Source organism: Tursiops truncatus, chromosome 3 (genome assembly GCF_011762595.2).
Source record: "Tursiops truncatus isolate mTurTru1 chromosome 3, mTurTru1.mat.Y, whole genome shotgun sequence".
Taxonomy (NCBI): Eukaryota; Metazoa; Chordata; class Mammalia; order Artiodactyla; family Delphinidae; genus Tursiops; species Tursiops truncatus.
In genome coordinates this window covers 116,345,004-116,372,007 of record NC_047036.1, presented here as the reverse complement: position 1 = coordinate 116,372,007, position 27,004 = coordinate 116,345,004, and the positions used below count along the sequence as shown (strand labels likewise).

General features: G+C 53.9%; 1 protein-coding gene across 1 annotated transcript in view; it reads left to right on the top strand.

The window, feature by feature from the left end:
- The first annotated feature begins 3,646 nt into the window (after positions 1-3,646).
- Positions 3,647-27,004, top strand: part of NRG2 (neuregulin 2) — a 55,663-nt gene continuing 32,305 nt past the window's right edge. Inside the window, exons 1-2 of the mRNA XM_073802592.1 lie at positions 3,647-3,853; positions 22,190-22,361. Of these exons, the coding sequence (XP_073658693.1) occupies positions 3,769-3,853; positions 22,190-22,361 (257 nt within the window). The 5' untranslated portion in view covers positions 3,647-3,768. The remainder of the gene's footprint in view (positions 3,854-22,189; positions 22,362-27,004) is intronic.

Here is a 27,004-nt window from a genome sequence, read left to right as displayed (position 1 = left end):
GGGGATAATGATACATATTTATAGTGTTGCTGTAAAGAATTAAGTGAATTAATACTATAATGTTAGCTATTCTTTCTACTACTGCTTCCGTCGCCTTTGCCCCCTGGTTCAAGCTCTTACCTGACCCTCACAATGTTCAGAGCCTGTCCCCTAGTAGGCTCTATTTAATAAAGATAGTTAATGGTTGACCTGCTGAGTGCTGTGAGCTCTGGCTTGCACTAGGTGCCCAGTAAGTGTTTGCCATATTAATTATTAGTAACTCCCATAGCCTCCTCATATCAACCTGGTCTGCTCATGGTCTCCTGAGCCAGTGCCCAGCGACTGCTTCCCCTAGGTCTTTGGCATGTCTCACCCACTGGAACCCTTCCCCTGCCCCCTGTCGAAATCCTCCCCACCATGGAAGCCCTTCTTCAAGCCCCACCTCCCTCAGGAGTATGTGTGGATATCCCAGCCCATGGAGAGTGCTCATGCCCCCTTGGAGTTGCCGTGGCATTTCTGACTCGCATCGTGCATCGATACTGAGCCATGAGAGCTCTGGCTGCAGGCTCCTACTTGCAGCCATGTTGTCTTGCCCCCTTGGGCCTTTCTTCACTAGTGGGAGGGGGTCACTCATCTGACCCACAAGGAGGTACAGGCCACCTCCCATGTGCCAGGTGCTGGGCTTCCAGCCCTAAAGGGGCCTGACTCTAGCGGTGGAGACTAGAAAACGGGGACTTCCCTGGCGGTCCAGTGGTTATGACTCTGCGCTTTCACAACAGGGGGCGCGGGTTCGATCCCTAGTCAGGGAACTAAGATCCCCCCGTGTGGTGCGGCCAAAAAACAAGGGAGGGGGGACTAAAAACAATACACAGTGATGTATTCTTTTTTTTTTTTTTTTTTTTTTTTTGCGGTACGCGGACCTCTCACTGTTGTGGCCTCTCCCATTGCGGAGCATAGGCTCCGGACGCGCAGGCTCAGCGGCCATGGCTCACGGGCCCAGCCGTTCCGCGGCATGTGAGATCTTCCCAGCCCCTGCATTGGCAGGCAGACTCTCAACCACTGTGCCACCAGGGAAGCCCCACAGTGATGTATTCTTATAGAGATACATAAGAAGTACTAGGAAGCAGAGGATCGGATGATTGCCCTCTCCCACCCCTCACAAACGCTGCTTAAAAGCTTTTGGAAGCAGACCATTGCTCTTGGGATAAACCCCAATACCATTACTGCGCCTACAGTATCCTGCTTGATCTGACCGCTGCTTGCCTTCTCTCCAGGCTCCTTCCACACGTGTGTGCCACCCCACATCCCCCCACACCCCAGGTGCACACACACTTACCTTACATGCAGATAGATACACATACCCCATACACACACTTACACACACTCAAACGCATACACCCATATACACACGCATACACACCCCTCAGCACACTGACTATTTTTTGTTGTTGCAAAGGCACAAAAGCTCCTTCCTGCCCCACAGCCACTGGAGGTACTGTTGCTTCTGCCAGGAATGCTCTTTCCCACCTTCCTTTAGTCCAGCCAACTCCAGCTCATTCTTTGAATCCCAGTTTAAATATTTCCTAGGGAATGACTTCCCTCACTACAATCTGTTCCCTCTATCAACCTGTATGTCAACATATAGAAACATTTGTTGAGCGAGCGTCTCTTCAGCATTTAACACAAATTTTAATTAATTCATTATTTGTGTAATTAGTTGTTTGTCCATCCCGACCAAGACTGTAATCTTCATGTAAGTAGGCCCATGTTTGTCTTGCTCACAGCCAATCCCCAGCACACAGCACTGGGCCTGAAACACAATAAGCCTTACTACATATTGGCTAAATGATTGAACAGAGAGGGTGGCCAGGCCAGGCTAGGGAGGCAGGAAGGGGGGAAGGCCATTCTGGGAAGAGAGATTAGTCTGTGCAAAGATATGGAGAGGAGACAATATGGTGTGTTTGGCTTGTAAGTAAATGTGGCTAAGGCACAGGATTAGAGGCTAGAAGGCTTTGAGCTGGGGCCCAATGGAACAGGGCTTTGGATATCAATGAGGAGCTTAGGTTTAACCTGTAGGCAGTAGTAAGTGATCTGGTTTGTGTGCTAGCAAGCTCACTCTGATGGCCTTGAGGAGGTCAGAACTGAGAGGGCAAGACTTCAAGCAAGGAGACCAGAGTCTCTGGGACAGGAGGAGAGAGTAAACTGAGGCAGTGACCGGGTGGCTGGGGAGGGATGGATGTGAATGCCAACTTGGAAGCTGAACGAATAGGGGAGGAGTGAGACCTGGACTCTGGCTCTGCCCGGGACCCCTCGCTGCCCACCTCACAGAGAACAGTGCTACCTGAATTGAAGTGAGTGCTCACTGTACCCCAGTTGGGATGTGGGAGGAGGGAGATGTCTTACACTTGGTCTTCCCAGAGCTGGCCCCTGATGGGACAGGCTTGAGGCCCCAAGAGCACTAGAGTTCAGCCATCTGCGTGGACATTGCCTGCATCTTTTCTCTTTCTGTGTCCACCCCCCCCATTCCCCCACCCCCGCCCCTCTGCATTTGGCCTCAAGGTCGGCCAGGCCCCCAAGCAGCCCTGGAGCCTCAGAGTCTCTGGCCTTGACCCAGAGCCCTAGCCTGCTCCAGGCTCTCCTAAGGAGGACACTGTCCAGAGAAGCCTTGGGACCCTCTCCTGAGGAGACAGAGGACTGGCTAAGATGATCTTTGACTCTGATTCCAGTTGGGATGGCTGTAAGGGGACACCTCAGGCAGAGTGAGGCAGGCAAACCGCAGGCTCAGGCTTTCTGGGAGCCAGAAGAGGGAGAGCCTCTTCTATGTAACCCTTTCAGCACCACACACAGGCAGGAGGCAGGACGCTGTCCTTTCTGACAGCCCTTGTCCATTGGCTTGTGCGAGGTGTGCTGGCGGGCAGGGGGGTTCCAGTGTCTGAATTCACCATCACAGGCCTTGAAGAGAAGAGCCAGCTGGTGCTGGCAGCCTGGGCTGTCAGTGTGTGTGGGAGGGGGCGCTACCAGCCACCTGGGACACCCAGGTTTCTCTCTGGCTGCAGGCTGCACTGGCTGGGAGGGGCTCCTGGGCCACAGACCCCTGCAGCCAGGCACAAATGGTGCTCCATAAACGGTATTCCCCCGGCTGGTGGGATCCCAGGGGGTTGCAGCCAGACCTTCAGGGATGAGGAGGCACCGGCACACTGCCCCTAAGGTCGGGGCGGGCGGGCAGGCTGGTGGGTGCACGAAGCAGTGGAGACAGACTGCAAAAAGCAAGAGTGCTTCCCATTCCGCTGGGCTGGTCAGTGGGCTTCATTTCGGTCCCTCCCTGGGCTGTACTCTCGCTGTCTCCCCACCCCCATGCTGTCCTCAGCCTGGCCCTCGCTGGGGGATCTCTACTCCCCCTCCTCAGTCACGTCTCAGGCCCCCAGCCCAGCTCCAGCCCTCTCTCCGGGCGAGGAGGTCGTGGCGCTCTGTTTGGGCGCCAGTCCTGCCTCCCTCGGTGGGCCCCGGGAGGGGTCCAAGGCCAAACCCGGCCGCGCTCAGCCCCGGCCTCCGGAGCGGGTGGGGGTGTGGGTGGTGAGGGCGTTGGGCGCGGGAGGGGAAGAGTTAAGGCTTGGCGCTCCCCTCCCCCGGAGGGTGTGACCGCCTATAAGAAAGGCGCCGCGCTCCGGCTCTGGGGCTGCAGGCGGCGGGGGCGCAGCGCGGCTGCGGAGAGCTCAGGCCGTCCCCCTGCCTCCCGTGCCTCGCGCCTCGCATCTCGCGTCGGTCCCATCACCCGGGACCCGGGGCAGAATGTCGGAGTCCAGGAGGAGGGGCCGAGGCCGCGCCAAGAAGCACCGAGAGGGGAGGAAGCTGGAGCTCGAACCCGGGGAGAAAGGTAGGGCACCTCGGCGCACCCAGACAACCCGTTTCCCTGGGAGAAACCTGCCGCCCTCTCACCCGCCCCCAGCGTCTCGCGGGTGAGTCCGGGGCTGTGCGAGCGGTCGCCGAGGTGACAGGCACCGAGGGGCGCGGGTGCCTGCGTGCAAGCGGGTCTCCGCGGCTGGGCAGGCAAGGGACTGCGCACTCGGAGCCGGTCGGTGGCTGTGCGCGCCTGTCCCCGGGCCGCCGCGTCCCGACGGAGCGGGCGGGAAAGAGACACGACCCGAGCGGACCGGCCTGCCGCGAGGACACCGCAGCTAGTAGCAAAGTGGGGCTGACCAAAAGACAGCGGACAGGCAGACGCGGGGCCTGGCCTGGCCGCAGTGCTCAGGGAGCTGTCACTGTCTTCCCGTCCTCAGAGTGTGTTCTGGGCTCGCTGCCACCCATGTGCCACACCTCCATGAGTTCTGCTCAGCCATTGGAGCAAGGGCAGCATTGCCTGCCACCTCCTGAGAAGGGATGCCCTGTCCCGGAGAGCCCCAGGGAGTAGGGAGCCCCTGCTTCAGTGACAGGTATTTCCCTTAGGACTGGATCAGGCATCAGGCAGTTGTCCCCTTTGGTCTTCAGGAGTGACTCCCTTGGGTTCTGGGAGGTGAGAAGTTGCTCTGAGTGAGCAGCAGAGCCTGTGCTGAGACCCACTTTGGTGCCCTCCCTGGGCAGCTGCAGGGGGGAAGGAGGAGGGGTCTCCATTCAGTGCACTGGTCTTGGGCTTCTCAGGGATGGGCCTAAGGTGTGCAGGTCCTCCCCCCCAGAACTAGGCTTGCACTATTGGGATGCAGTTGGGAAACCTCGGGTTCTCACTTTTTTCTTTTTCAGGCAAGCATTTCGTTAATGCCTATTTGTACTTGTAAGCAGGCCAAGCATGTTCAAATGGTTCATCTCCCTTTAATCCTCATAATAATCCTGGGGGTAGGTGGTCCCAGCCCCGTTTTACAGAAGGAGCAACTGAGGCTTATTGAGGTTAGAGTCACAAAGTAAGTTCCAGAGATAGGTCTTGGGGCTTCCAATCAGCATTCCTGGACAATGATGCCTATTTTAGTGTCTCTGTCCCTCACCAAAGTTCCTGCCAGAGCTGCAACATAAAAATGTCTTCAAAAGAGCACTGGACTGGGAGTTGGGAAGCTTCAACTGTGGTTGAGAATTTGGCCAAATTCCTTTCCTTTCCTGAATTTCTGTGTAATGCGAGAGAAGGGGTAGCAAGGTAGCCGGTGAGGTCTCTATTGGGAAGAGCCTAGGAGTTAAACACTGCCTTCAGCCCAGTAGAGAGAAGAAACTAAGGGAATTTTAAAGGCCAGGCTATGTTCTCTTCTTCATAAAGAAAGCCTCTTTGCGCATTTCTGCCGGATGAGTGTGTCTAGGAGTCCTCTGTAAGGTGATGGACACTGTGGGTCTGCCCTGACCATACTAATGCGAGGCAGCTTAGTCTAGGTTCGTGTAGTGTGGATGACCTCCAATCTGAGATCTGAAGGAATTCAGGGTGCCTGTTTTCAGGATCAGAATGCATGGCTTTGGCTCAGTGAGCCACCCTCTTCTCCCACCCCACCATACACATCCTAATGTGGGCACCTTGGAAGGCTGGCTAGTTAAGGGCACCCTTCCAATGTCAAGGTTGCAGGAGCTGAGCTGGTAGCAAGCCACATGGACTTCAGCTGGTGAGAATCAATAGCGCCGGGAAACGAGCAGCTGCAGAGGGTAGAGTACGCGTTGGGGCAGAGGTGGGAGAGGGCTATGAGTAGAAGATGCCACAGGCCTCTCAGTGATCTCTTCCAGCATCTTCTACCCCTGTGAGAAAGTCCTTCTTGATGTCTAACTATAATCTTTCCTGCTGTCTTTCCTTCTCTGCTTTCTCTTGTTTCCTGCTTCCCCGTGGGCAGCTCTTCAGAATGCTTCTTTCAGGGAGTTGGCTGATCAGTAGATACCAAACAGACCAAAGGCGTAAGCTAGAGGACTTTTGGAGACCTGGGACACTGTGGAATGGGGGAATCATGGGGGACGATCATGCTCTGAAACAAGATATCAGAAGAAACCATGTCAGTGAGAAGCAACAGTCTTAAATCCCTGCTATGTAACTGGGTGGGTCTGATTTCAAACCTGGTAGGATGAGTGCTTAAGCCAACAGTGGCCTACAGAGCGGGAGGCCTCCCTCACAGCTGCCCATCTGAGGCTGCAGGGTCCTCCTCTTTTATGCTCAGAGTGCCCCCGCCAGGGAGAACACGGACACTGGGCAGCTGGAGAGGGGTCTTAGCCGGGGTGGAGCCACATTTGGTTGAAAGATTGGGAGGTGCAGACATGGAGAGTGTGAGCAAGTTATCCATTAAAATCTTCAGCTTAGACGGGGGAGGGAATCTGGAAAGTGGGAGGGAGAAAGGAGGGAACATTAATTAATTGGTTCCCCTGTCCCTGACCACACATCCAGCAGCCCCGTCTCCTCCTTGGCAAATAGCAGAAAGGGTACCCCTGTACTAAAACCCAGGCCGGCGTGGGGAAACGGGCACAGGGGTGCCGGGGGGGACTGAACTGCAGGTGTGAACTCTGCCCCATGACTCACTGAGAATTCGCAGGGCCACTGCCTGGTATCCCTACCTGGGGCTGGGTCCCCCTCACCCCCCATTTTCCCTTATCCCAGGGGACTGGGGTAGGGGTGGCTCGTTAGCCTTGCCAGCCTTAGCAGCAGTGTTTGGGGGGAGGGGTGGATAATAAGCTCACTCACATACCTGGGGTCCAGCCTCTGTGTGGCCCCGGGCACTGCCCTCCCTCTCTCTGGGCCTCAGGAAATGTGCTCTGCTCTCAGCTCTCACCTTCTCCACAGCAACGGCAGAGCCTCAGGCCCTGTGTCTCTGAGAATCCTGAGAGGAGGAGAGCTATGGGATTAGGGTGGGAGGAAGGGGGAAAGCTGGCCCCAAAGAAACTGATAACCCCTGAAAGTGCTGTGTTGTTTTGAAGAACGACTTTGGAATTTGATTCTAAGTAACTGGCCTTTTCCATGTGCCCCCTGAAAGTCCGGTCAGGGTTTGATGGAAAGTGTCCTTCTGTTGGAGCTCCCATGTGAACTGGACTCTGTGTCTGCCCACAGTAGGGCAGGGGACAGGCTTTGGTCTTCATGGGGATATGAAGGGGGATTAGCATCACTAGCTGAGCACCCTGGACACATCTCATTTGAATGGGCGCAAAAAATCCTTGCAAGGTCTTTCTCTTTCATCTTTCCCATCTCCTGCCTTTGGTGAAGATAGCGCCCAGACTTCTAGGATCAACTCCTGTCTTTAGGCTGTCCGGGGTCAGGTCAGAGGTGGTCACGCGCCTGCCTACGTGTACGTGGCTGAGCCACATCTGGCAGTTGTTTTTGGCAGCCTCTGCCTCTGGCCTTGGCCCCTGGATGACCCTGCTGAGCTGGGTACCTGGAGTGGTCCTCCTGGCCCTCTGGGGCTCAGCCTGTGTCTCACACTCCGCTCCGTCTCCCTGGCACCTCAGGGTTCATTAGGAACAAGAACAGCAAGCAGAGAGTGACTTTGTACTGCCCAGCAGGCTTTCATCCTGAGAGCTCAAAGCAGTTCACACCCCAGGACTTATAGGTCCTCAGCCCAGGTCCCAGACACTCAGTGGTGGGGACGATGGGGCAGAGAGCCCTGGTCTTTCCAGATTGGCCCAGCAGTGGGGCCGGGGGCACACAGTGAGTCACCCACTGTGGAGGAATCAAGTGGCCAGTAAGTCTGGGATAGAAGTAAAATTGGACCGAGGGCTTCAGGCTGCAAACAAAGGGGATAGTTTCCTTTAAAAGAGTATGAGCTGGTGGGGCTTCCCTGGTGGCGCAGTGGTTAAGAATCCGCCTGCCAATGCAGGGGACACGGGTTCGATCCCTGGTCCGGGAAGATCCCACATGCCACGGAGCAAGTAAGCCCGTGCGCCGCAACTACTGAGCCTGCGCTCTAGAGCCCGCAAGCCACAACTACTGAGCCCATATGCCACAACTATTGAAGCCCGCACGCCTAGATCCCGTGCTCTGCAACAAGAGAAGCCACCGCAGTGAGAAGCTCACGCACCGAAAAGAAGAGTAACTCCCACTCTCTGCGACTAGAGAAAGCCCATATGAAGCGACGAAGACCCAACGCAACCAAGGAATAAATAAATAAATTTATAAAAGAAAAAAAGAGTATGAGCTGGGCCCTTCCTTCCCTCAGGCCCTCTGGCCCCTGTGGGTTCTATGAGCCGCTGGAGGAAGAAGCAGCAGCTTCTTGGGAAGCAGAAGCCCTTGGACTCGGATATTGACGAGAATGCCTAAGTGATCCCCACTTCTGCCCTCTGCCCTTGGTGCTGGGAGCTTCAGGGCCAAGCCCTGACCTTAGGGTGGTGCCAGAGTGAGGAGTGTATGGAGGAAAAGGCGCTAGCCCAGCACTGGCAGGCCCTAGCCCTGGCCTCGGGTGGGCTTCCCAGCGTGGCTACCCATGCCTGGTTGTCAGCCCCCCTCCTCCTTCTAAGTCTCCTCTGCATTCGAGCACACAAGGCTGGCCTGACGAACAGTTGGCATAGGGAAGAGAAGGGTTATTTTTAAATACTGGCAAAGCGCTGCCAGAACTTCAGACCTGGGGTCCGTCAGAACCGTGTGCCCACTGTGTTTCCCCACCATGCCTGAGCCTGTAGCACACCGTTTATAACTTAGCAGGGGACAGTGCAGCGGATACTGTCTGTCTTCCTCCAGCCCAGCCCTGGCCTAGCCATCCATCCATTCACCAAGACTTCCAGGTCGTGGCCACGTGGGAACTATACACACTGCATGTGCTCTCATTCACTATAGTGTATTCAGTTCTGCAAACATTCATTGAGCGCCTCCTATGCAAATAAATCTGTAAACATTCATCGAGCTCCTCCTATGCAAATAAATCGCAGCTCCTGCCCTCAAGAAGCTCAGACAGATCCTTACAAAATACCTGTGATTGCATCCAAGTGTCAAGTCAGAGATCTGTATGTGATGAGGTGTATGATGAGGAAAGGAATGATTTGTTCTCCTGGGAGGGTGTAGAGGAGGCTTCTCAGAGGGGTGACGTTTGAGCTGAGCCTGGATGGTGAGTAGGAATTCACCAGAGTGAGAAAGCACCTTCCAAGAGGTAGGAACGTTCCATACCCAACCTGCTTGGGGCTGGGGGGTGGGAGAGGAGCAGGGAGAAAGGAGGCAGCTATCGTTTACTGAGCACTTACTACATGTCAGTCCTGGTTCTATAAAGTAGAGATACTATTTTATCATCCCCACTTTACAGATAAGAAAACTGAGGCAGGGAGAGAGTCCACGACTGGCCTGTGATCCAGCATGACTTAATGGCAGCATGGGATCTTAGGCTCAGGTCTGCCCCCTCCATCCTGCCTCTCCATGCACATTCCACCTGGCTCCAGGCTCTTCCACAGTCCGTGCCTCTCAAGACAAACCAGTGAAGGGCATAGGATGCTCTGTTGGTCCACTTGTTGGAGCAGGTCCTTCCCATCCCACAACTGGTCAGATATTTACTTCCTGGGCTCTTGGGCAGGGTTTAAGGGTACAGAGATGGGCAGGTTGTGTCCCTGCCCTCACAAGGAGCTTGCAGTGTGACTGTGGCAGTAAGGTGTGAATAGGAACTGTGGAGCACTGACAGAGGGGCAGCCCAAGGCCCTGAGGCTGTACCGACAGGCAGGAGGAGCTCCTGGGAAGCCTGAAGTTATTATGGTCAGTAGTCTAAGCAGAAACCAAGCTCAGGATCCAGAGTCCAGTGAGATCTAGCGCCAGTCTGGGTAGTTTTCTGGTCCTATGGAACCCCTTGTGCAAAAGGTGAACGTTTCAACCAGTGGGAACCTGGTTTAAAGCATAAACTTGGAACTTGCTAGTAATGCAAATTCTTGGGCCCCACCCCTGACCTTCTAATCAGAAACCATGGGGATGGGGGCCAGCAGTTTTAGCAAGCCCTCTGGTTGACTGTGATGCGTGCTGAAGCACGAGAACCACTGGTTAAGCTGTGGCCCAGCCTCCCAGCGCAGAGCCCTGCAGAGGGCATGCCAGCCCCACGGCACCTGTGCCAGGCGTCATGCTTGGGGGCTGTCAGGGGAATGGGGTCGCCACCTTGTGGGCTGAGAGAGATGGGGACAGACCTAGAGCTGCTAGGTCGAGCCTGGCAAAGGCTGACACAGAGTGGCAAGAAGAGAGACTCATTCCCATCAGAGGAATCTGGGCAGGGTTTCTGGAGGAGATGGGGTTGAGGTAGACCTTGGCGAAAGGAAGCACTGTGCTGGAGAGATCTAAAGAGGCTCGGCATTCCAGCTGAGGAAACCACGTGAGCAAAAGGGGGCAACAGAGGGTGTTTGGGAAATAAAGTGCAATTCCAAAGGTACGCTGCTGAACATGGTGTGTAGGAGGGAGAGATCAACAGGGCCAAACAGGTTTTCTGAGTGTCAGGCTGGTGAGTTTAGACTTCTCTGAAACAGCACGGAGTGAAGTGTTCTGAGCAGGAGGCTGACCTGGTCTCCCAGAGCCGCTCTTGAGGCATCGTCAGCCACCACCAGTTTGTGGCAGGATGGGCAAGGGGAGGACACGGCCAGGGCTCCTTCGACAGTCCCAGCCGATTAGTCAGGATGTGTGTATGGTGATGGGTGGGTACAGGGGGGCGTGAGCTTTGCCTCGGGATAGCTCACCAGCTGGCAGCACTTTAGAAGGATTCTGGAGGTTTGGGCCTGGCCAGAGGTCGGCGACTTCTAGCCCAGTCAGGCAAGGCTGGATCTGAGCTCAGGGGCCAGTCCCTTCACTGTACAGATGGGCAAACTGAGGCCCAGAGAAGTTCACACACCACAAGGTAAAGGGTTTGGCAGCTACCGGGCAAGAAAGAGAGCAACAGCTTCCTGAGACACTGCCCCCTCCCGCCGACCACTGAGCCCCGGGTCTCAGTTCCCCGAGTGCACTGTGGTCTCCTGCCCTGGTCCTTTGAACCCTTTGCCTGGAACACTGTCTCCCTCCTCTTGGCCAACTCCTGTCACCCTTCAGGCCCAGCACAGGCTTTGTTCCCTCCTCAGAGCCCTCCCTGGCCCTCAGGGTGAGGAGGGAGGCTGAGGTGTATGGTCTGTGCCCTCGCATCACCCAGCACCTCCCCATCACAGTACCGACCCCACTGTGTGAGCAATACCCCGCTCAGCTGGAATCCCCACCAGGGAGACCGTGTCACGTGACCCTCAGTACCCAACATGTCCTGAGTGCCCGGTACATGCTTGAGGGAATGAACGACGGAGGCCGTTATCAAGCTCTTTCACCCCTGTACACAGACACCTGTGGCCCGTTCTCCTATTTGTTTTTGTTTTTGTTTTTGTTTTTTGCGGTATGCGGGCCTCTCACCGTTGTGGCCTCTCCCGTTGTGGAGCACAGGCTCCGGACGCGCAGGCTCAGCGACCATGGCTCACGGGCCCAGCCGCTCCGCGGCATGTGGGATCTTCCCAGACTGGGGCACGAACCCGTGTCCCCTGCATCGGCAGGCAGACTCTCAACCACTGCGCCACCAGGGAAGCCCTCGTTCTCCTGTTTGAAGAAGAGCAGTCTCATGGGAAGAGGCTGCCCTGGCTGAGCTTCCTGCCCACGGCCGGGGGCCCCTCAGCTGTCGAGCAGCCCAGTGGGCTGAGCAAGGGTAGTTCTTCAGGGAGGCCCCAATTGCACCATCTGCTCTGCTATCCTGGGGCAGATGCCTGTTTTGGCTGAGGGGGAAGGAAAGGACTGAGATGCGGAGGAGTGCTGGGTGGGAAAGGGCCCTGGGATTAGCCGTCAAGGGACCCCACCCTCCCCTGAATGCTCGCAGCAGTCTTGACCTGGGCCACTGTGAGGCACCCATCAGTCACAGCCCAGCTTAGATCACTAATTTATTTGTTCAGCCAGTGATCAGTGAGCGCCTGCTCAGTGCCAGACACCAGGAGTATGGCTGTGCTCCCACACATCCCCTCCCTGAGGGTCCCACAGTCTAGAAAGATAAGAACCCACTTTGCTCTGAGGTAGAAAGCCCAAAGTAGGGCAGGTGAAATGCTCAGGGAGTCTGTGCAAGGCAGAGGTTGCTCCTGGCTCGGTGGATTAGAGAAGGCCATGCCATCTGAGGTGATCTCGAGGGATTTAGATGAATAAGAAGGGCCAGTTGTTGAGCTGTCTCTCTGTTCCAGGCACTGCGCTAAGTTCTTGACATACGTTATCCCCATCTAATTCTCACCACAATCTTAAGAGGCGGGTGAGATTGTTCCTGTTTTACAGACAAGGGACTAAAGGCTCAGAGAGGTTAAGTAACTTGTCTAGTTATACAAGACACTGGGCAGAGCCAGAATGCAAGCCGAGACTGGTCTGACCCCCAGCCTGTGTGTCTGACACTCTCAACTGTGCTTCTGTGGGGAAAGACATGGCGGCGGAGCATATGAGCAGAGGGCACGGAGGCAGGCAGAATACAGAACAGGCACACTTGGGGATCAGCCTGTGATTTGGTTTGCCTGGAATATAGAATTCCTGAAGGGAACCAGTAGGGGAAAAGGCAGAGAGTTGTGTTTGGGAAGGGGCCATTCACTGACCAAGCAAGCGTCCCCTGAGGACCCTGGCTGCCAGCCAAGGAAGGCCCGTAGCCTTCCTTCTACAGACATCATGGAGCCAAAGGAGGGTTTCTGAATGTCGGAGAGGCACACAGAGGTGAATCTTCCCAGAGTGGTACTCTGGGCTGGGGGACCAATATAGCCTAAACCAGGGCCTGGCAGACAATGGAGGCTTAGGAGGGTGAGGCTTGGTGGAAGGTGATTGGTCTCCACCTTTGGGGAGAGACACAGAGTTGTCACAGATGACAAGGTGACTGAAAGCGGGAACTCAGGAGAAAGAGCAGTCTTGGGAGAGAAGATGGAGAAACTGGTTTTCCCCCGTGCTGTTCGTGAGCTACTGACTGCAGATCCAGACAGTGATCTGTTTTAGGGTGGGTTCTTTCCAGCCTCCTGTCTCACTAGCCTGGACCACAAAGACCACAACACAGCCCTCCCAGACTCCAGAGTGCTTAGGCCAGGACTCTCCAAGGATAACTTGTAGGGAGGGTGGCCAGGCCTCTGGCAACGTGGGGGACCCCAGAACCCACTGAGGTATCTGCATTTGGTGAGCACGTAGGCCTGTATCCTTACCTGTATCAGGCCTGCTAAGACTTTTTCCCCTGAAACCCAACATTTCTTTGAATTCTTGTATTTTTATTTTATCTTAAAAAGCCACAGGAACTTGCAAGTGTACTCCACCGTAGATCTGTTTGTTTTAATACAAAGGTGCTGCTTTTCCTTACTAATGAGCTTGGCAAACCCTTCAGAAAGAGGCCCTGAGGTCATCCTGTGGCTTTGCATGCATCCCAGGTTGAGAAGCCAGTCTTGTCTGGTGTATAAGGTGCCTCCCCTTTTCCCACCCCCACTTCATTTTCCACCGACCTAGAGCTTCAGGAACAACTTTCTCTAGCCAGGCTGATGAGGTGGGAAGTGCAGACCTGTCCCAAAGGGGAAAGGGACTCTGGGATTCCCCTCCTCAGCTCTCTTTCTCTCTGGGTTCCTTGAACAAGGGGTAGCCTAGTCCATCAGCAGCAGGCCTTCTCCAGAGTGTTCTCCGAGGCCAGGGCCCATCCTTGCCCAGTGAGGAGCTTAAACAGAGTTGGGCAAATGGTAATGGCCTTGCAGGACTGTGATCTCTGTTGTCCCTACCTCTACCTCCAGCAGCCAAAGAGATGATAATCTCTTCCATCCCTCCATAGAGAGCTTTCTCTTGCCCCATTCCTCTAAAATAGGCAGAGTGTGGTTTATAGATGAGTCATCTGAGGCGCAGAAAGGCTAAACTACTTACTTAAGGGCGGACAGTTGGAAAATTGGGAGACCAGGACAAAGACCTGAACTACTGTGTCCTCGGTTACTGCTCTTTCCTCTGCTATGCACGGCTTCCTCTGTGCCAACTCTAGGTGTCTGCGGTCTGTGCCCTGAGCACTGGTAAGAACCAGGGAGCCGTATGCCACCCCAGCAACTGGTGCCTCTGCTCTGTGAACCTGTGCAGTCTCCCCAGACATAGGTGACATCCCCCGCAGTCCCCCATCTCTGCTGCTCATGTCCCCATGTCTCAGCCCTGAACCTAGGTGAGGAACTGTGGCGTAGACCTGCCTGACTCCCAGGGCTGGGCATCTCTGTCTTGGGAGGGTCCCGAGGCGGCAGTGTTTCTGTCAGGCCCCCGGGCTCCTGGCAGAGGGGACTGGGGGAAGGGAGGGGCATAGTGTTGGCCCTGGTGGTCAAGACAGGCCTGTTCTTGCCCTGCCCTCGCACTGTAGGGTTGGGTGTCGGTGGATGGGTGCTTCTGGATGGGCAGGCGAGGCTTTAAGGCAGGAACCATCTCAGTTGTTCTTGGAGCTGCCAAGCTTTGTGTCCTCCTCCTTCCTCCCTTCCCCTCTCTTCACCCATGCCCCTGGACCAGCGTCTGCTCTCTCTAGCTCCCATCCCCAGCCAGCCCTGGCCCCTCTTCTCTACCTTGTAGCTGAGGTGTCAGGCACCTGGCCTGTTGAGCTAAGAGCCCATTAGGTCTGGGCTGGCTTTCACTCCACTCCCAGCCTCAGTGGAGCCCATGGCAGTGGCCACGTTGTCTTGCTTAGCACCATATCCCTGATGGCTGGTAGGTGGCTGGTACATCACAGAGACTGAGGTGGATATTTGTTAGATGGTGTGAGAGGCGGGCAAGGCAAGCCCAGGCACCAGGCTGGGCCTGGTTGGCTGAGGAAAGGTGGCTCAGGGAAAGCCAAGAGGCCCAGCAGGGACACACTCCCTTTGGGAGGCCTGGCTTGTGGGTATCGAGTGGCTTTTCTGCAGGCTCCTGGGAGGATACCTGAGGGCCAGTTTCAGAGTAGGCCCTCTGTGCTCACTTCAACCAGCTGTGTTTTCAGTTGTTGTTGTTTCTTCTTTCCTTCTCATTTGAACTTGGAGTCTGTAATTAACCTCCCAGAGGTCGCGGTCACTTCTGGGTGGGGGAGGGGTGGGGAGGGGCTGGCCCACAGCCCATCAGCAGCAGGACAGTGGGCGACTTTGATGCCAGGCAGGCTGGCCGCATTGTCTCCAGGTGTTGCCCTGCAAAGGGGACTGCTCAGCCTTAGTCAGGAGGTGGGGACCATTAACCCTTTTAGGAGTCCGCTGCCCCTGCGCCCTGGTTGTCGGGAGGGAGGCCGGGCCTGGTCCGCCTGGCTGGGCTGCCTGGCCCTGTCCCAGGCATCCGTCTTGCTCTCAGATCTCTGCAGGCTCCGCACCCACCGCCCACTGCCGAGAGGAATGAGGTCAAGTTGCTGGCAGCAGCGGTATTGCCTGGCCTCGGGGCTGGGATGTGGGAAAGGAGCAGCCCTGATTGTTCTTACTGTTGTTGTTCTCTTCAGTGAGGTGCTTTCTGGGGATTCCCTGCCACACAGATGCGGGCCAGGTGCCCCAGCTTGGCATCGGGTGATGAGAAAGCAGAAGCCCCCAGATTAACCATGGCCCGACTCGTGGCAACTGAGATGTGTCTTAAGGTTTTACGGGATCCCTTATCAAGGGAGATCTTTTTGCGGAGACCTGGGTCATCCCTGAGAGACTTTCCTCTTGTTGTTAGAAAGCTGCCAAAAGAGCTGTCCCCACACGCCCACACCCCTGCTCCAGAGAGCTTAGGTGGGCCCTAAGCAGCAGGACTGGGACGGGAACGGGACAAAGTGACCTCTCAAGGAGGATGGGAGCTCAGTAGACAGGGCTTGGTCTGAGGAGACACTAGAGGTGGTGAAGGGCGAGCTGAACAACACCCTAGGGCCACCTAGGCCGTCAACTTGCTGTCTGCCCCAGCACCCGGGGTGGGGGGGGGGGAGCAGCAGCCCCGGGGAAGCAGGGAATTGGGAATCTCCACCCCCTTCTTTTGAACACAGATCTTCCTCTTGCTTCTACCTGATGCCTCTCGTCTGTCCGCTCTCCTGTGTGCTGGGCCTTTAGGGTGCCCTCTCTGTGTGGGGAAATAAGCACAGACCCTCAGGACTGTGAGCCCTCCCTTTGGCTGCAAAGCTGAATTTATAGAGAAGTTTATGGCGATATTATTAACATTAGCAGAACGTTGGAGACAACTGAACAAGTTCCTCTGAGCAACAGAATATTATGCAGCCTTTAAAATGATTTAGATCTGTATTTCTAGATTTGGGGAAATGTCTTCATAATACGTTAACCAGGAAAAGTAGGCTATAAAACGTTTTCAAGAGAAGAGTCTTGCAGGAAGTATTTGAAAATGTTGACAGTGGTTTTCTCTCTGGTGGTAATTGAATGGATTTAAATGTGCTTTTCTTTTTCCTTACTTGCACTGTGCAATTTTTTTTTAATAAAGTTATTTATTTATTTATTTTATCTTTGGCTGAGTCGGGTCTTCGTTGCTGCGCGCAGGCTTTCTCTAGTTGTGGCAAGCGGGGGCTACTCTTCGTTGCGGTGCGCGGGCTTCTCATTGCGGTGGCTTCTCTTGTTGCTGAGCACAGGCTCTAGACGCGCGGGCTTCAGCAGTTGTGGCACGTGGGCTCAGTAGTTGTGGCTCACGGGCTCTAGGGCACAGGCTCGGTAGTTGTGGCCCACAGGCTTAGTTGCTTCATGGTTTGTGGGATCTTCCTGGACCAGGGCTCGAAGCCGTGTCCCCTGCATTGGCAGACGGACTCTTAACAACTGCGCCACCAGGGAAGCCCACATTGTGCAATTTTTCTACAACAAGAATGTATTTCTTATGTAACAAAACAATAACAGAGAGGAACAAGCTAAGCTCCTTGGTGGGTAGGAGTGGTTGCTCCATACGGGGCTAGGTCATTTCTGTCTGGGACAGCACAGGACATGGCACATAGTAGCACTTAGTAAACACAGGTTTGACTGACTAGGGGCTGAGAGCCTACCCACTGGGTTGCTTCAGCTCTTGTCCTGACAGATCCCATCCACCCCAGGAAGACTATGTCTCTGCTTGGTTCAGCTCTGACCCCAAGACACTCTAGGGACACGGTATAGTGGTCTCCATACCTCACACTAGCATTGCATTCTGGGCCCTGGGCTATAAAAGTGACCCAGACAATACCGGACCTGGCTCAGAGATGGTGCCCAGGCTGGGGCTAGAGCTGGCCCACTCATGTCTAAGCTCTATCTTCAGCTCCTCAAAGTCTGCTGTGTCAGCAGCCTCTTAGCCTTGTCCCAGGTGTTCCCAGGGTCTGGTACTGAATCCGATGGGATGCAGTGGGAGAAGCAATGGTGGCTCAGGATAAGAACGAGCTTAAAATGCAGAAAGTAAAGTAAGATCAAGTCATTCCCCGACTTATAAGCCTCTGATACTTCCCATCACATCTACAAAACTCCAGGGCCATCTTGCGCAGGTTGTCCACGCTCCTCACTGCAGAAAGCCTGACAGGGCTCCAGGCCCAGGAGTGAGGGTACAGAGGTCCTCTGGGCAGTGTTCCCAGTGCCACCTGCGGGGTGTTCTTCCTGGGCTGCCGCTCCTCTCTCCAAGGGACTTGCTTGAAGTAAAAAATGCAGCCTGTTCACAGGGTCCCATTCCTTTCAAAACACACATCCTTGGCTTTCAAAGAGCCGTGAACTAAGGTATCTGTGAACAGGGACCAGGACTGGATGCTGCTAGAGCAGGAGACATAGGCTTTCAGTATCTCAGATGATGCTCGTGAGGAACTGTTAAGAGACAGAAAAGAAGACTCTTCGTAAAGAACACAGCATGATTGAAATGTATGGTGGTTTTTATTGCCATCCTTTAGCCCAGTGCTGTCTAACAGGAATATAATGCGATCCACATATGTAATTTAAAGTTTTCTAGTAAGCACATAAAAAGTGGCGGGGGGAGGCAAAACAAACCCAGACTTTTCGTCCTAGCTCACACAGCCTCATGTCAGTCACCTGGGCCTACTTCTCCAGGCTCCCCTGCCTTCCAGAATCTTCTAGCCACCTGGGCCTCTTTTATCCCTTGAACTCACCAAGCGCATTCACCCCTCAAGGCCTTTATCCAGGAGCTTATTACTGCCTCATATTTCCTGAGATTGTTTGCTGTTATCTACTCTCCTCACTCTAATGCAGGCTCCCAAGAGCAGGAAGTTTATCTGCCTTGTTCACCACTGTACACTCAGGGCCCAGAACAGTGCCTGGTATATAGTAGGGTGAATGAATGGGGAAAAAGTGAACTGGATGGGGTTGTTCTGAAGTGAGTGGACTGTCACTCGGGTCAGGTCACACAAGGTTCTCACTAGATGGGGTGGCTCCTTGTCATCTGAAATGCTGTCCTGGGTTTCCCATTGGTGGCAGGGAACGACCTTGAAGCCCCCAGTTCCTCGGGCCCTCTGAACTGGGGTCGTGTCTGCTGTTTCTGGGTCAGTCTCTGTGTAACCAGTACCACCACCATTAAGCAGTGGCCTCGGGCTCAGGGCACAGGGCGCCAGGACTTGTCAGGAAGCACCACCTCCTCCCACCAGGTATTCCACCACCCCCACCCTGGCTCATTGGGAGGAAGGGGGCCTGGGTTGGGGAGGGTGGGGTCAGGAGTCTCCCTAACCTCAGAACTTCAGGGAAGGTCAACACTCTCCAAGCAGGGTAAGGAGGCACCTGAGAACTTGAGAAGAGCTCTCTGTGTCCCCAGTTCACGAGGAGGGGGAGGAGCCTAGTTGCAGGTCACCAGGTGACCAAGAGGTTAGATCACTGTGTGTCAACCCAACATTGGAGCAAAGCCGCCTGTGAAGATGTGTTCAGCTTGCAGCTTGCTGTCAAGCTCTACGCTTACAATATGTGCTCTTGCCTAGAGTATGTTACATATTTATTATATATTTTTAAAACCCACATACCTGGACCCATCCTCACAGGTCCTGCTTCAGAATGTCCAGAACAATGTCCCTGGCACTGACACACTTTTTAAAGCTTCCCATATGGTTCTCATTAGCATCTAGGGTTGATAACTATTGATAAGGAGTGACGGGGCCCCGAGAGCAAGCAGACGGAGGACAGTGGGGTGTAGGTAAGGGAGAAGGATGCTGAGGCAGGGCTTCAATCACACTAGAATAATGAAGTTCCAGAAAGTCCCACAGATTGATAGGTTGATACACATAAAACCTCCGAGTGTCAAAAAAAAAAAAAAAAACCCAAAACAATAAACCAGCATTTAAAAATGTCAGAAGCAGGTAATTGGGGAAAAACATTGTGGCAAAAGGTGAATAGCCTTGCTATTTATAAAGAACTCTTACAGATCAGTAAGAAGATGAGCACCCAGTAGAAAAACAAGAGTGCAGACAAGAACAGGCAATTCAAAAAGAAGAAATACAATGAGCCAATACACTTATGAAAAGCGGTCAGCCTCACCAGGTATCAAATAAGTGCAAATGAAAACAACAAAGAGGCATTATCTTTTGCCTAGCTAATTGGCAGAGATTAAATACATGATAATGCCTCATGTGGTGAAGGTGTGGAAAAAACAGGCACCATCGTTCACTGGTGGGAGTGCAAATTGGTGCAACCTTTCCAGAACGCAGTTTGGCAACGTGTAAAGCTGAGGAAAACTGCACACCTTTCTGGTGCAACAATTCCACTTTTAGGAAGATTGCCTTAGGAAATAATTGTGGATAATAATAACAGTAATAGCTAACCTTTATTAAATGCTCTGTGCGTGCCAGAGCTCTACATCCCTTATCTCATATAATCCTCAATCATCATCCCATAAGGTAGGAGCTGTTTTTATCACCTGTGTTTTACAGATGAGGAAGCTGAGGCACAGGATTAAGGCGATAGCCTGAGGACATAGAACTAACAAATAGCAAAGCGTGGGTTGAATACAGGCAGTCTGAGTCAGGAGCCTCACTGCCCTTACAGGAGTATACGCTGGATCTGTGCAAAGGTTGATGTGCACTGGATATATACACTGGATGAAGCTGCAAGGGTGTTCCTCTGGGCTTGTCTGTGATGGGGTGTGGTGAGGCAGGGGAGAATGTATGCTGAATGCTCCACAGTAGGAATTGGTTACATAAGTTCTGATTCACCCATTCAGGAATATTATGCAACCCTAAAAATGGTGCTACAGGGAAAAAATGTGTGTGTAAATACTAGGGGTTTTTGTTTATGCTTAAAAGGTCTCTGAAAGGATGTAAAAGGAACTGATAAAATTGATTGCCTTCTAGAAAGGCAACTGTGTGGCCTTGGTCAGAAGTTAGAGGGAGATCTGTTTTTTAAGCCATATACCCCTTTTCACTTCTTGAATTTTGAATCATGTGAATATATTCTCTATTAAAATATTTATATATCTATAAATACATACACACATAAGTTGTTATGTTATAGAACTTATTCCAGATAATAGCATTTCAAGGAAATAAAGTCAAGGGTTTCCCAACAAAGCTCCAAGACCCTTACTTGGGGAATCATACTGAAGTCAATGAAGAGACTTCTTTAATGTTTACCCACATGTTTCCCAAACTGATTTGCTCGTGGAACCGTTTTCTTAGGTAGTATCTATTATCCTCTTTCTGGATATGCCTGTCCTATAGAAGTCAGTTTGCAAAATGTTATTAATAGTTAATGCCAAGATGAAAGGCTTACAGTGTTTCATTACATGAAAGAAACATGTTACTGGCACTGATCCCACTTTGTTTAAAAATAGATGTGTAGGTGCGTGTGTGTGTGTGTGTGTGTGTGTGTGTGTGTGTGTGTGTGTATGTGTGTTTTAAATACTGGTAAGTACTAGGATAATGGATGATTTTATTTTCTTTTATCCATTTGTATTTTTGAATTTTCTAAAATGAACAAACTCATTTCACAAGCACCATTTTTTTGAATCTATGTACTATATTTTTTAAGGCTTTGGGAGCACTTTCTCTCCATGCTCCCTCTACCCCTGTACCCCACGCTCATCTACTCCCTACTAAAAGCAGCAGCCCAGGGTTAGGTTCAGTGAGGGGCCCCTGTAGCCAGGCCCTCTCACCTGTCTTTATCCAGAGCCAGCTTGAGCTGTGACTCTGAACTGGTGGGGGAAGGACGAATGGCCTAGACAGGGTCAGTCAGTCCCCAGACAACTCTCTGGCCCCAGCAGACCCTCCCCTCAACCAGTTTCTCTGTTCCTCAAAGAGAGCCATTGAGGCTGCAAAAGCAGACACCGGCCTGCTACAAGCCTGGCACACTGCACATCCAGATACCTGGGCTCTGTGGCTGCCTGGCTGGGTGACCTTGGCCAAGTTACTTAACCTGAGTCTCATCTTCACCCTTTATGTTAGCATGACACTTGCCTTACAGAGCTCGGTGACCAAATGAGAGCACACACAAAGGCACTGGGTATCCTTTACAGGGCTGTCCCAGTGGAAATTATCACACGCCCCAGCAGGGAGCATGGACTTGCCATCACTGTCCTAAGAACAGAGTACTTTTTCCTTTTCTTTTTTTAGGTTGTTAGAGGGAGGGGGGCAAGGAGATGAAACATGGGAGACCAGGGCAGGTGGAAATAGAATGGTGTTCAAGAAAAATGGGAGAAACCTCTTAGCTTGGCATTTGGAGCCCTGCAGCCCTGTGCCCACCAGTGTAGCCCCAGGCCCCAGCCCCCACACAGCCACACCACTTCACCCATTCAGGGCAGCTCACCTTGCTGACCACGTGCGATTCTGATAAACCACAGCCTGGGCCACCTCCCTCCCTTCTAGCTCCCCCATCCTTTAACTCTCAGCTGAGTTAGCTCCTCCCCCACTCTAGGTTGGAGACACACCTCTGGGCTTCAGCACCCCCAGGCCTCCATAAACCACGCTGTGATGTCAAGGCCAGGTTCCAGCTCCTCTGCTAGACTGAACTTCCTGAGGGCAGGAGCTGTGTCTGTCATTTTGGTCCACTTGTGTCCTCTGGGCCCAGCATAGGCCTGGGGGTCTGGGACAGGAATTAGATCTTGAGCACTGAAGTCAAGGAGACCTGGGTTTGAATTCCAGTTCCAGCCCCTTGGGGAAGTGACTTCACCACTCTGAGCCTCAGTTTTCCCCATCTGTAAATGGGTTTAATCATTGCAATGAACTCACGGGGTGATTTTCATCAGCTAATGTGTATCAAGCTCTGAGTACCATTCCAGGCATGAAGGAAAACTCTCCACAGGCGGTACCCACACTGACATCAACGCAGACCCTCCGTGAAGGCTTGTTGATTTGAACTAGGAAGTGACACCAGGAGGGGTGGCTCCCCAGGCTCACCCTCTTCCCCACCCCCCAAGGACAGTGGCCCTTCCTCTGCTGCGCGTGCTTGGCGCTGCCCCACCACCAACACGCTCACCTCCTGCCTTGTATCCCCACAGCCACCCGGCCCAAGCTGAAGAAGATGAAGAGCCAGACGGGACAGGTGGGTGAGAAGCAATCACTGAAGTGTGAGGCAGCAGCTGGTAACCCCCAGCCCTCCTACCGCTGGTTCAAGGACGGCAAGGAGCTCAACCGCAGCCGCGACATTCGCATCAAGTACGGCAATGGCAGGTGAGCGACATCCCTCCCTCCATCCACCCGGCCACCCCTGATCCTTCCTCAGAAGGAGGGGCCTGAGCCGGGAAGAGCCCAGGGTTGTTCCCCCAGATCCACCGGTGGAACCAGTTCCAGTCCCCCCTCTTTTGTGGCGCCCAGTTTCTCCTGGCAGCTCCAGCCCCTCTGGTGATGCTGCCCCAGCGTCTTGCAGATGACGGTACCTGCTTAATTAATGTCCCTGGATGGTTGAAGGCAATTTGATTGTCCAAATCAGCTTTAACTGTGGAGTCCCATCTTGGGCATAAAGCTTCTCAAAGGACCTGCCACAGGGTCGGAAAGCCCACCATTGGGCAGTTTTTGGTGAAGGACCCTGACTCTAGATTGGGTCTGGGAGGGCACGTGTGATGACGGGCTGGTTCCTCAGCTCAGCAAGCTGGCACTGGGCAGACAGCCAGGTGAGGGAAAGGCACATGGCTTTGACTGGTGTCGAAGGAGTCTGTATCTCAGACAGTTCCCCTGTGACATGGAAATTGACTTTAGTCTTTGAGTCAGTGCTCCAGGGAAGAGAATCTGAAGCTCTAGGGTCTCTGGGCTGTGGAAGGTGGCCTCTCTTCCATCTTGGATTGGCCAGACGGGGGGCTCCAGGCACCAGAGAAGCCAGACGTCCAAGGGCAGCCCCTCACCTCTCTCCTGAGGGGCTGTGAGAAGGCAGGACAAGCCTGACGTCTGTTCTGCGGGCCCTGAGGGCCCTGTGGACTTCCCTCTCTGGCTGAGGCACGCCCCCGCCTTTCCTGCCCCTCCGGAGGAGCTATCATTTCCTCCTCACCCCTGCAAAATGCAAATGAAGATGATTTTAGAGGACCCTCCAACCTGTCCGACAAGAGAAAGTGATGGAAAAAGGGTCTGGGCTCAGGCTGATCCTGGTTCGCCAGGTGACCCCGGATGTACACATCCTGCCCTCAGGCCTTAGTCTCCGAAACCTGTGAAAGAGGAGGTGGGGGTCAGGGGTCTGGGCAGGGCTTCCAGTTTTCTGACTCTCTCTCTGTGAACAGGGAGCAAAGACAGGACTGGTCACCCTGGAAAGTGGTCCAGGCAGAAAACAGAAAGTAATTTAAGAGGATTTGGTGCAGATCAAAGGTTTATGGCTGAAAGAACACTGCTTCCTCAGGGAACTTGGGAGGGGGGTCTGGGGTGTCACCAGTCTACAGGGTGCCCATCAAGCTCACCTTCTGAGGCCACCTCACCCCTTCCCCGCCAAGCCTGGCTCTGAGCTGGAGAGAGGAGTGGACAGGCTTCTACAGTTTGGGGGGCCCCGTCTCCCCTTCCCCCTACTTCACTGAGACAGCAGAAGTCAGGAGACGGGGTGCTCCTTGCCGGCCGCATTACTCTCAAACAGTCCACAACATGGCCCATCCTCATCCCACTCCTGATCCGCACGTGGCCCTCACACTCACCCACATCCTCCTGCACACACAGAGCCCTTGTGCCACCAACAAACTCCTTTCTTTGGTGACTTCAGCCTCTCTCTCTCCCCCCAACAAACCACTACCATCGCCTCTCTTCTAAAAGCTTTCCCTCCACGTTGCTGCCTCCCGTTCCTCCTCCGGCTGTTGCCCCATCTTGCTCCTTCCCTCGATCACCACGTGGAGGGAGTTTCGCACCCACTGACTCTACAGCTCATCCTCCACTCCTCTTTGCTCTGCAGAAATCTGCCCTGTGAATACAACCCCAATTCTCTGCAGCTGTGGCTCTCGACAGACCCTGTGAACTCAGAGTTTCCCAGCCGCCAGGCCTCTCAGCAGCCTTTGGCATGGGTGCCACCTGCTTCCTTGCCCCTGTGGTCCTCCTGCTGGTCCTCTTGTGCCTCTGAGCACCCTGTCTCAGGCGTCACGCATGCTGGGACTTTGCTGTGTTCGGGGCTTCACTCTTCTCCCCTCTCCACCGGTAGGTGATTTCACCCTCTTATATTTGATGACCCCCAAGCCTCCATCTCTAGTTTGATGGCCTTTCTTTTTCCAGACCCATGCTGCCAGGTAAACACTTAGTTACCACCCCGGAGATACCCCACAGATCTTTTTTTTTTTTTTTTTTTTTGCAGCATTTATTCCCAGGCCGTAAGTTTTTGTTTCTTCAGTTTCTTCTGGATATCCTTTTCTTCTGTGCAACCTCCTCTTCCGGTTTAGGAACAATCTGTTCTTTTTCAGTAAGAATCATCTCAAGGTGGCAGGGAGAGCTCATGTATGGGTTGATCCGACCATGAGTTCTGTAAGTCCTGCGCCCCATCTTGGGGACTTTGTTCACCTGGATGTGCTCAATGACCAGAGAATCTACATCTAAGCCCTTAAGTTCAGCATTACTCTCTGCATTTTTGAGCAGGTGCAGTAAAAATTCAGCACTCTTTTGGGCCACCAACCCTGCTTCCAGCCCCCCTGTTTGGCCTGGGCACACCTACCAGCTCCACCATTGTAATGATGGAATGGCACAGGTTTTTTCTGTAAAGTGACATCCTTCAGATACTTGGTGGCTTTTCAGATATGCATACCCTTAATGACCCGGACAGTTTCACGAGTGTTCTTAAAGTGAACACGAAGACTTGAATCTCTATGATTTGCATGATTTTTGAGGGGTTTTCTGGGTCAGTAGTGAATTTTTAGAAGTCACCTCAGGCTGCTTACCAGAAAAGCTCCACAGACATCTCTAACCCAGAATGGCCCAGTCTAGCCTCTCCGCCTTGCCCCTTGTGCTCCCGTCTCAGCTGTGGCAGAACCAGACTGCCCGCTGGCTGGCACCTGCCCCCATGCCGTCCCCTCCAGGTGGATACCCCGCCTCTGGAAGGAGGCACCCTTCTCCCTGCTCACTTCTGCCCTCCCTGGCTTTAGCCTCTTTTCCTCCACGGTCTCACTCTTGACCACACCCCACCTTTTCTGGGCCACAGGCCCCTCTGTGAATTCATTTCTGTATCTCACATACATGTGCTGAGCAACAGTTGTGTGCCAGGCACTCTATCAGAGGCTGGGTTTGCACCAAGAATCGGAGCAGACACGGTCCCCACCTTCACGGAGCTTCTAGTCTAGCTTCTAGTGGGGAATCTGGTAAAGACCTTGACCCTTGCTTCAGAAAACATGCTCTTTATACACCTGGTTTTGCTTGCAATTCGAGGGGTCCACAGACTCACTGACCCCTGTGACTCTGACAGGGGATGATCTTTCTAACAGGGCACATATCTGATCATTCATTCATTTGCTTGACAGATCTCGAGAGCCTGCAGTATGCCAGGACAGCCTAGGTCTTGGGGCCCTTCTGACGCTCCCCTTCCTGGCCTGTAACTCACTGCCTCGCTGTTCCCCTACACCTCGGTGCTCCTGACCCCTGGCCTTGGGCCCAGACTGTTCTCTGTGCTGGCAGTGCCCGCCCCCCTCCTCTCACCTTGTCCTCTGCAAAATTCTCCAAGGCCCGGCTTAGATGTCACATCCTCTGGGTCACCCTCCTGAGCCCTCCAGCAAGCTCTCACCGTCTCCTCCCACAATGCCTTAGACACGGCTTCATAGCATGGTTGGGGGGCTGTCTCTCCCAGCATGAGAGCCTCCAAGACCACCACCCAGACACACCCTGTCTCCTGTGTGGCCTGGCAGAGGAGGTCTACTTCCGGTGTGAATTGATGAGGATCTCGCAGGACTAGCTCTCCTCTCCTGGGTGCAGGGTGCCCCTAGGACTGGGCAGGACACCCTCTGGGCTGGCCTTTGAACAAGTTACTGTCCTGGTCAAGCCACAGTGTCATCAGACAAATGGGTCACCCAGTCTGGAAACGGCCTGGTCATATCATCTGGGTCTCCTCCTGGGTACTAAGGACCCCTGAGAGCCTGAAGTGTGCCTCTGCTCCCTTCCTGTCAGGACCTTGTCCCATCTGCTGCATTTCTGAAACTGCCTTGCTCCACCCGTCATGCCCCTGGGCTCCCTGCAGTGAGGCGATGGGTTGGAGGAGGGGCCATGATGGAGAACTTCTGACTCCCATGTTGTGACTCAGAGAGCTGCCACCTCTAGACACATACTTCACCTGGCATGGGGGCTAGGGGTGAGGGGCGGGAGTCTCCTTTCTGGCAAAATCTTCTCTTTCCTTCTGCCCACGCTGCAGCTTGCACTCTGGCCCTCCCAGCGCTCCGTTCTGCCCAGGCCACACTCTGTCTTGACATCACTCTTGGTCTACGGAGACCCATTCCCGGTGGGTGCCGCCTGTCTCTGGGACTGCCCCGCTGAGGTGTCTCACCCAAGGCTTCCTGTGCCAGGAGAAAACCGTCCCCCTCCCCAGCCCTGGGCATGGAGCCCACCCGTGCAGAGCCGAGTGTTCCCTTATTTATGAGGGGCAGGCTGGAACTGGCCCCTCAGGCAGGCAGCAGGAGATAGGCACTGAGGAACATGCGGACGGGTGGAGGAAGCAGCCACCCAGATCCCTAGTCCCTGCCAGCAGAAAACTGGCTGAGGAAGGAGGGGAGGGGTGTCCATCACAGGGGCAGACCTAGGTCAGCCTAGCAAGCGGGCACTAGGCCTGCCAGAAGGTGGGAGGGAGTCCTGAGTCCTTGGGGCTTCGGACTGGAGCTAGGAGTGAGGAGAAGAGAAACGTAGTTGCCCGCACTCTTTAGGGGCCTGAGAGCCCCACAGAG